Source organism: Meleagris gallopavo, chromosome 17 (genome assembly GCF_000146605.3).
Source record: "Meleagris gallopavo isolate NT-WF06-2002-E0010 breed Aviagen turkey brand Nicholas breeding stock chromosome 17, Turkey_5.1, whole genome shotgun sequence".
Classification (NCBI taxonomy): Eukaryota; Metazoa; Chordata; class Aves; order Galliformes; family Phasianidae; genus Meleagris; species Meleagris gallopavo.
This window is the reverse complement of record NC_015027.2, coordinates 9,096,338-9,105,915: the sequence shown is the minus strand read 5'-3', so window position 1 is coordinate 9,105,915 and position 9,578 is coordinate 9,096,338. Positions and strand designations below refer to the sequence as shown.

Genomic DNA, 9,578 nt, shown 5'->3' with positions numbered 1-9,578 from the left:
AAAAAAAAAAGGATCAGCATTTGCTAATCCTTCTGGATAACGCAGAGCCCAAATCAGGATTTACATAATCTCCACAAAATACACATCTCATCTCAGAGCATTTCCTCCGTGCTGTCTTGCGAGCTCCAGCAGCAGTCTTGCACTGCAGGCACCACGGGGTTTGCACACCTCCTGTCCTGCAAGTCCACAACAGAGTCACACGCAGTTCCACCTCGTTCCTTCCTTCAACCAGGCTGCAAAAAGGGGCTGTATTTACACTGAACTGAGAACCAAGCTGAATTCATACACAACCGTTATGAGGAAAATTAACCTTTTTAAAAACATCACACGTAACCATGGTGATACAAGCTGATTGCAGTTCTGCCTAACGAGGACAGCATGCTGGAAGGTTCTGGCACCCTGAAGCCTGCTCTCAGCACAGTTCATTTTACAGAGGCTCGTAGCTAGATGGGCAGGCTTACTTTTACACCTCTACAGCAACACAGCCCATGTAAATAAAACAATTAAATGGCCATCAGATAACACTGCAGTCACAGGGAAAGGAGGGAGAACTATAAATGAAGTTTTTTTCTCCGGAAGAGCACCTCGTGTTCTCCATTCTGTAACCACAGCAGAAAAGGAAATGCCGTTTACAAGGCAGAATAACGTGCTGGGAATATTTCAAGTACGAATACGTGAAAGATGAGTATTACATTGAGAGATACATTGAGAGGATTAAGTGAGAGAGAGAATGAGCAGAGTAATGGGAACCTCCTCGAGGCTCTGTACCTGAGCAGCAAGCAAGTAAATCCGTTCTGACTTCAGCCACACTGCTGGAATCAGTGGGGAGGGCTCAGGGTGAGGGTTAACTCTCCCATCTCACACAGGTGAACTGCTGGAATATGTTTTATGTGTAGCAGTCATAATGTTAAATGCAAAAATAAAAAGGAATAATAATACTTACTCCCGTACTGACAAGAGACAGCATAATTCTTTCATTTAAGGCTAATGTTTCTCCTTGCTTCATCTTGATTCTCTTCTTATCTAAACATTTCATTGCATACCTGAAAATAATAACCATTCAGAACAAGAACCAGAAAAGATTTCCTCCTGTACTCAGTATGATTAACTTGCAGTTACACAACGCTTCGTTAATGTATCCTGCAAGCAGGCTCTTTAATTTAAGCACTTCAACCCAGTACTAAAAGCATCATTACATGGCCAAACAAAAACAGCTCCGAAATCTCACAGAATTAAAACATTTCCAACAGAAGCCTCCTAACAGACAAATGTGCTTCAACAAACAATTCTGTGCCAAACAACCACAGGAATTACACATCACATATCCAGTTAGCTACAAGCGAGGATTTGCAGTATGAATTAAGTTACAGAGACCCCCTCACAGTTCCATTTAATCCTGGCAGTTTAAATTCTACCAGAAAAATAATATCTTGAGTACACACAGAGTTTCATATTTATATATGCTTAAAATTTGTTCTCTACTCCAAAGAAATGTTAGATACAGGAAAGCTTAATCACCTTCTGCAACCCGTGTTACAACACTGAGTGATGTTTAGCTGCAAAAAGCACGTTACCCTCACAGCTGCCAAACAAGAGGAGGCTGCGATGCTCTGGGGCCCACTGTCTGACAGTGGAGGAGGACAGGAATGTTCTTCTACAGGAGATCCCTAGCCCTGGGCCGCTGTGGGTTTTAGGATGAGGCCAGTCAGTGTGTGTAAGCCAAGCTCGGATCTCGCATCGCAGGCCACGATCGCCATGCACGTGCTGTGTGTGAGTGGGGAGAGTGAGAGCAAGCAGGCTGGCATCTGGGTTTCTAAAACGGGGGATGCATTCACAGCACGTGCTCCTGCTGAGCAGGCGGTCGGTGCCTATAAATAACGCTTCACACGCTGCCCTTCGCTGAGCTCCATGCGGACGGCTGGAATCCTCATCTCATCCTCATCCCAACGCTCTGCTCTCCCTCTCCTTTGAGCTGCTCCTCGAGCTGGATCTGGCCCCTAGCTACACGCCCTAGAAGGAGGTGATGTGAAAAAGCCTCAGGTGTGTCCGTGGGTTAGTGAACACCGATGGCGTTTACCTTGTGGGCTGGCTTCCCAAGCTCCTTGCAGGCAGTAAGCGCAGCAGAGGCAGCCATCTAGAGTGGTCGGGATCTGGATTGGGGACGGGCAAACAGGTTTGGATTAAGAAAGAACTAAACCAAACCTCTACCCAGAAGCTGAACCTCATCTAGCTTCAAATCTGGGAGAGCCTGGCTTCCCCGCAGTTGGCCTTTCCGCACTATTTAGACCTGAGAAAGCTGGCCTTTGCTTCCCCTGCTAGTCCTAAGGTTTGCCTACCTCCAGCCATAGCAAAACCTGGATGTGAACACGGCTGGGAACGTGAGAACGACCTGTCAGGGCAGATGCCTACTCACTGTGGCTCAAGTTGAATAAAACCTTTATTTTTGTACACGGACAAATGAATGGGTTGTATATGGACAAAAAGAGATACCAAAGCAAGAATAAAGACAGTATTGTTAGTAGTAATATTAATATCAGCACTTGAGGTCACTGCAAAAATACTGAGCTTGATGGTAACAGTAAGATGCCTTCCACTGGTTAATAGCTCAGAACTTTATTATCATTGAGGATGCAGAGCACACACACGCCAGTGAAGCCAGCTGTAAGTGCAGATGTGGCACTCCAAACATACCATGCTTGGGTAGGATAGAAACATGTAAAGATGGTCCCTGGGCTATAATTGTTAGGAGAAGAGCAAGATGGAAAGGAAAAAAAATATATATTGAGAACAGCTTGTTAAATCAATGCCCAGACATTCAAAACAGGGCATTACGGGACAATTGTGCCTGGAAATTGAAATCTGTTGATTAGGAGAAGTGTATGAATGGTGAGACCAGAAAAAGATCTTGGAGCTCCCACTGAGAGCTCTGTTAAACAAAATCCGACACTGAACTGCACTCTTCCAAACGCAAGCATCACTGCTCCTCCCAGGGACGCATGCCCCCATCGGGGCAGAACCTTATGCAATTACACAAATGCAGAACAGCACATGCAGCCACTGCCCAGGGATGACCCTGCAGACTGAGCAGTGCTGTGGTCCATGTTCCTCTGCCATCCTCCAGCGCTCCATGAGCACCAATGAGGTAACAGGACCTTCAGCAGATGGGAGGTAACACCTCACACCATCACCACGTTTTCATAAAAACATCATTTGGCACCGTGAGGCGCTGGGCCAGGAAATCATTTAAGCACACACTTAATTTTAAACACATGTGCAGCTTCCGTTGATTTTGACAGGACCATTTAAAATGAGAGATATGCTTAGGGGTGCTGGAGCCCTGCTGCATGGCACACAGCAGGATCAAATAGCTAACGAAGCTTAACGATGATCCAGGAATCAGAAGCTCTGGGGATCAAATTTAATTAGAAGGAAATATGCAGCCATGCAATGCTGCTTTGCAGTGATTCTGTGTGAAGTAACCGGAAGGATTTCCTTGCAGAGATCAGAGTTTACAGCTATCTTTAAAGCATGTGTATATACTCACATTTTTCCAGTGTCTGCTTTTCTGCAACCGTACACTTCACCAAATCCCCCTCTTCCAATTATTCTATGTACACTAAAGTCATTCATGGTCAGCTGTAAGCAGGAGGAAAAAAAAAGGAAGACTATTATTTCAGTAAGAGGCTTCACTGTTGTCATTCATATTGCATTTAGTGTTTTGGGAAAAGGAGCTCTTTATTGTTTGCATTTAAGCGTACTTGCAGGCACCACTGTGCTAAGTACAACAGAAGGAGCCCTGAGCCTGCACTGGCTAAAGGCTGATGGCCTCACTCATACAGAGCTGCAGCAGAGGATGCTGCTCCTTCACAGCCACAAAGGAGCACTGCAGAGGGACAATGGTTGAGGCCAAAGAAAGGCTGAGGGCAGTGCTGGGACAGTGCTGCAGCTGCAGTGGGACTCAGAGGGGGAAACAACTGGAGCAGCTCAGCTTCTTGCAGCTATCACAGCAATCCCAAAGCTATCAGCTCAGGGCAGGCAGAAGGGATGTCCAAAAGGAACTGTAAGGACTGCGTGCCTAAGAATAGAGCAGCGTATCAGTAACACTCCCTGTACTTGATAAGGCCTTTTGAGAAGCAGGATTCAAAACTGAACATTTTCTTCCCCGCATCAGCCTTTGACAAGATAAATATATGTGTAAGTACTTACATGAATATTTAGCTCTACATTTTTCCATTGACAGAATCTAGTAAACTTGTCACTGCAGAAGAGAAGTTTAAAAGTTATCTGAGACTCCTGTGTAAAGTATCATAGAAAGCATTGAGACTCTGATACTGAAAAGGAGATGTGCAATGCGGTGTGCTGTGACATTCACCAACACAGTCCTGCTTTTAGGCAACCATAATCCCACCCCCTCCACAAAAACCACTACTGGGCAGTGCATCTCTCATGTCTTACGTCCCTACGAGAGAAAGCGATCAGCTCGGAGCACTGCTGCAGTTGTTAATGTTCATTTGTGAAAACAACTAAACTAACTTTGGAACTAACCAACAATCAAATGGCATAAAGGGAAATGTAATTAAAAGCAAACAGAGGCAGCTCAATTTATGTTAATGAACCTCTGCATCCCCCCAAGGAACGTTTTCAACTCATTTTTAACTTAACGTAGGAAAAACATAAATAAGCAGCACAAGCTGCTGCCAAAGAGCAGTCTCCCATTTCTACATAAATAATTTAGTCTTTATTTTCAAAATAAGGAATAACAGTCCTATGGAGTCGTTTGTAAAGTATGCTAACTAATGATTAAATGAAGGTTACTAACACGTTCAGCTTTATTTTATAGCAATACTTAAGGGATCTGACCTCCTACTACGGCAGGTGGAAAGTTCACATAATAGAGCTCACATCCATACCTTTCCATGAATTTGTGGAATATTTTCCCTCGGAGGCTATCGCAGATTTCTTCTATATATGGCTACAAAGGATGAAGAGGCACACACAAATGTAAGCACGTGATGAGCTGGGCACGCACCACCACCTCACACACACAGCTGGTACGCTAAGGTTTGGAGCTGGCTCCCTGCAGCTCTCACCAACCTCAGCCGCTTGGCAATCTGCAGCAACCCTAATCCCAGACAGATGAAGAGCTCTTTGCACACGCTGTACACAGCCCTGTGCATCAGCAGCATTTCCTATGTTTTCCCTGGATAAAGCTGAGGCCAGCACTTCAGCTTCACTGAACTATAGGAACCTGAACAAGTGCCCTGAAGTGAAATACAAAATATTGTCACCAGCTAGAAGACACTGTGTTCCCCTTGGGGAATGAACCCTGCATACAGCCCCTAGAAATGCCTAACAAGTACAAAGCCATCACAGTACAGATTTTCTCCCTGCTCTGCACTGCCCAGAGCTGCTGGGCCCATCTTCCGCACTTCTCTCCTAAGCATGGAAGCACCTTCAGTTCCCAAATGACTTCTTCCAAGCAGAAGTGCTTCCCCATGACGTGTGCCAGCACGCAGAGATCTCAAGTCCCAACCCAATTAGCAGGGAGCTGTAACTCAAGCAGTGCAGGTATCACTTTGTCACTTCACCTAATTGCCACGTTAAAAACAGTTCACTGAGCAGTAAGAACACTCAGGCAGGGGCAATATTCACAAAGACTGACATCAAAGAAGTGTAAGCTTGTAAACACTCCCATGATGGGTGAGGTTCATTATCTGCACAAACAAACTGACTCCATGAATTCAGCTACAAAAATGAGCACAAATCTGAATTTCTTGTTTTGTGTCAATCTGTACTGCAGTGCAACAATACAGAAAGTATTTCACGTCTCACTCCTTTATTTTCTAAACTAAACAAAACCACTGAAGATTAATAATTCAGAAAGTGGGCCAGAATAGCACTTATTTTTGTATTCAAATGGAGGAAAGAACAGTAATTTGTAATTTTTATTCAACTGAGAGAAACATTCTGGTATTGCTATCACAGAGAACATTCAGCAGTACCACTGGATTCTGTCTCTGTAAGAACACATTTGTCTCCATGCACAACGTCTCTTACTGTCAAATAAGTGAAAGAAACGTCAACAGACTGAACCTCACCTGGAAAAGGCTGGCTGGCACTTGCTTCTTGGATAAATGTGTTTGTACGTGATCTACAGCTTGTTTGGAGAAAGGCTTTGGGAAAAGAAGACAAAGAAAAATTTCAAACAGTTGGAAACGTTTCCTTAAGGCCTCAGAGCTGCTGTCCTACTAAACAAAAGAAAAAATACACGTAATGCAATGTAAATCATGCTCCCAACTTTTCTTTTAGCTGAGAGCACGTCAAAGGGTTCATAGAATCACCAAGGTTGGAAAAGACCTCTAAGGTCATCCAGTCCAACCGTGCACCCACCACCAATATTTCCCACTACACCACGTCTCCCAGTGCAACATCTAAGCATTTATTGAGCAATTTAATAATTGCCCAGTGAGCAAAAGCTTCATCTGGAGGAGACGTGGCCTTGTGCTGGCTCTGGTGGCACTTTGGCACGGGTTGGGATTGCTTTCAGCAGGGAGGGCTACGCACGTGGGAGCAGGAGAGCAGCTCCTTCATGATGTACGTGTCGTAGATCTGGCGGCTCCTGCTCAGACGCTCCTCCTCGGAGTCCAGCTTCTCGTACTCTTTGATCTGCAATGCCAGAGGAAGGGCCCATCAGAGGAGCACATCTTTGATACCATCCAGGTCTTTGGTAAATAAAGGACTTTGCTTTGCCTAAAGCTTTATTTATCTTCATTTTTTTCTTCGTTCAGACATGTAGTACCACAATTACAGGTGATGTGAGGTTTCCCTCCTCATTCTTTTCTCAAGCAAGAAAGCTCATTTGCCTGAAATTCCCACAAAGCTCCATTTCCTACAGCTGTGTGACTGCAGCGCATTTCCCTCAGCTGCTCTGCTTTTGTTTTAGCATCACTCAGGAGCTGCTCTATGCACAGGTGGAACTGAGAACCCCAGAATGAAGCCAAGGAAACCCCCAGCCCTGGTGTTTGCTGCCTGCCATAAGGCAGCAGTTCTACTGCCACCTCTGACCGCTTCCCCCTCGGGACCATTTTATAATTACAGTGATACAAAACATCTTTGCTACATTGTTTTTAATTAACGTCGGGCCTCAAAACAATTAGGAGCAGCAGAGGAGCCCTGGTGTGCATCACCTGAGCTCAGCCTCAATCTCGTGGGCACCACAGGCAGCAGAACCCATGGACACAGCACCCCAAAGCTGCAGGGACATCTGCCAACCTCAGCTCACCTTCACACAGCAGCTGACAAAGAAGCTTTCAAGCACTGCCATTAGCTTTCAAGCACCTTGATGTTCTTTTTTCCTTCTTTGTCCTTTTATTTTTTTATTTGAAACCGATCCGGATGAATCACTCATCCACTTAAATGCTCGATCGTGACTTAAGCTGCAGCAATGTGTGATCCCTGGAGTACGGAGCCTTTCTACATCGAGTGATTTTTAATGTGGCAACGCACTCATTATTTCACATGTAATAAGTGCGGCAAGTAAATCAAAAATATCAGGAAGAAAAGCTGAAGAATCCAGCACATCACAGGAGAAGACGTAATGAGCCTCTTTAAATATCTTTAATAGGATTTTTCCAAAAGTGCATGACAAAGCATTTAACATCTTTTTAGGCAACACTTCGCTAATAACCTAAAAATACAATTTCACATTGTTTCAAAGATAAAGAGGTGGCTAAAAATAGCTTGCTAAACAATCGGCTGCAACTCGCCTTCCTGATTACTTCTGACAGCAATATCTTCAGCACAGAAAAAGATGGAAATGATGGAAAAAAAAAAAACCCTCTTCCTTGAAAGCAATGCCTAACTGGGTGGGGGAGCAGCAGATCGCTCGTGATTTATCTCCACGCCGATCCCACTTACCCTATTTGTGTTGTTAGCCCACTAGCAAGAACAACTGTAACTCATCAGCCTGACAGCACTCCAGACACAGGGTTATCTCAGGCAGCACTTCTAATTAGCACAGAGCAATACAGGCTGCACTGTAAAGGCACCCAAACTGCCACCTCAGCTGCTATACTTAGCAACAGGCAGGGGCTGAATGCAGCAGGAGCACGCGGGCGTCCCTTGCAGAGGCAGAAAAATCCTTCCCTACAGGCAGTGGATATGAATTCACGTCCCACGTCAGCTGTAGTAACAAGTACTGCTTTTGCTTTCAGATCTTTTCGAGAGCAGGAATCTACTGCTCTCGTTCCACTGGGAGCTGGCAGACGTTTTTTACTTTCGCCTCATTTGTAGAAGAACTAAGATTTATCACCATCTTCACCAGCAGAGATCAAAAGTTTACTCCATTGCTCAAAAACGGGTCTGGCTTAACTCTGAGCTATCAGAGATCCTTTACAAGCCGAGATGAACCCAGTTTACAACTCTTAGCAAGAGTTCAGGTGACCCACAGTAAAAGCACGCAACTCACAATGGAAAATATCAATAAACCCAAAGATACTTTGATCTCTGTGAGCATCCTCCTCCTCTCCACCATCACAGAATCATTAGGGTTGGAAAAGACCACTATGATCGTCCACTGCAACCATCAACCCACTGTCCAGCTGTTGACCCATCAAGTCAATCCATGTGTTGTGTTGGCAGTGTCTGCAGGATGCAGCTTACCTCTTCATAGAACTTCAGCTGAGGGACGGCTTCATCGATTTCGTTCATGCAATAGTCTTTAAAGAGCAAAAATCCTGGGGGGGGGAAAACAAAAAATCAGAAAAAATGTATCGTTGCTACAACTTGCTATAATATTGCTATCAGAAAACCCCTGGTAGCCCCATGGGCTGCACACACCTGTGTAAGTATCCCTAATTGCCACAACTGAGTGATATCGATTCTCCAGCAACTTCACAGCATTCTGAGTAGAAAACCACCGTAAAACTCATTCATCTCCCAGGGTATGTAAAGCACATCCCAGTACCTACTGAGGAACTTATGAGATGTTTATACAACACACCGAAATATTCCATTCCTCTCCCCTGGTCTGAACTCTGAGGTGTTTTTCAGAGTAAAAACCAGATATTATTCAAGCTATTTTGCTTCTTGGTACTAGAGTTCCATGCTTTAGTGATAAAAAAAACCAACTCCTTCAACGTTTTGACTTTACAATTGCTGGTTAATGTTACCACTAATGGATTTTACAGTGCCATGAATTACATCAGAGCCTTTACAGTTCCTTTGCAAGTGATTTAAAGCACGGCCCCTGCAGCCCGCTGAAGAGCCTTTTCCATTATGAGTGCTTTAAGCTCTGCCCCACAGAGGCAGTGTGGGCACCTGTCATCCAAACCCTTTGCCTGACACTGGTATTTCAAAAGCATCACTCAGTAGATACACACACCCATATACATCAGGGCACAAAGTGCTCATTTTCAACTTACCCAGCTACGCACCACTCTGCTCTATTTCATTTTTATTAAGCATCATTGTAATTTAAACTTACAGGTAAATTACATTACTGATTGTGTGGTCAGCTAAGACACAGCACAAGCCCACGCACAACCTCATGTTTTCTGCAGCACGCTACATTTTCACAA

At 44.6% G+C, this 9,578-nt stretch overlaps 1 protein-coding gene across 1 annotated transcript in view; it reads right to left on the bottom strand.

The window, feature by feature from the left end:
• Positions 1-34: 34 nt before the first annotated feature.
• LOC104913568 (beta-adrenergic receptor kinase 2-like) overlaps positions 35-9,578 on the bottom strand; it is a 28,890-nt gene continuing 19,346 nt past the window's right edge. Inside the window, exons 5-12 of the mRNA XM_031555907.1 lie at positions 8,662-8,735; positions 6,565-6,666; positions 6,099-6,173; positions 4,911-4,972; positions 4,207-4,258; positions 3,545-3,636; positions 944-1,043; positions 35-874 (exon numbers count right to left, since the gene is read on the bottom strand). Coding sequence (XP_031411767.1) covers positions 845-874; positions 944-1,043; positions 3,545-3,636; positions 4,207-4,258; positions 4,911-4,972; positions 6,099-6,173; positions 6,565-6,666; positions 8,662-8,735 — 587 coding nt within the window. The 3' untranslated portion in view covers positions 35-844. The remainder of the gene's footprint in view (positions 875-943; positions 1,044-3,544; positions 3,637-4,206; positions 4,259-4,910; positions 4,973-6,098; positions 6,174-6,564; positions 6,667-8,661; positions 8,736-9,578) is intronic.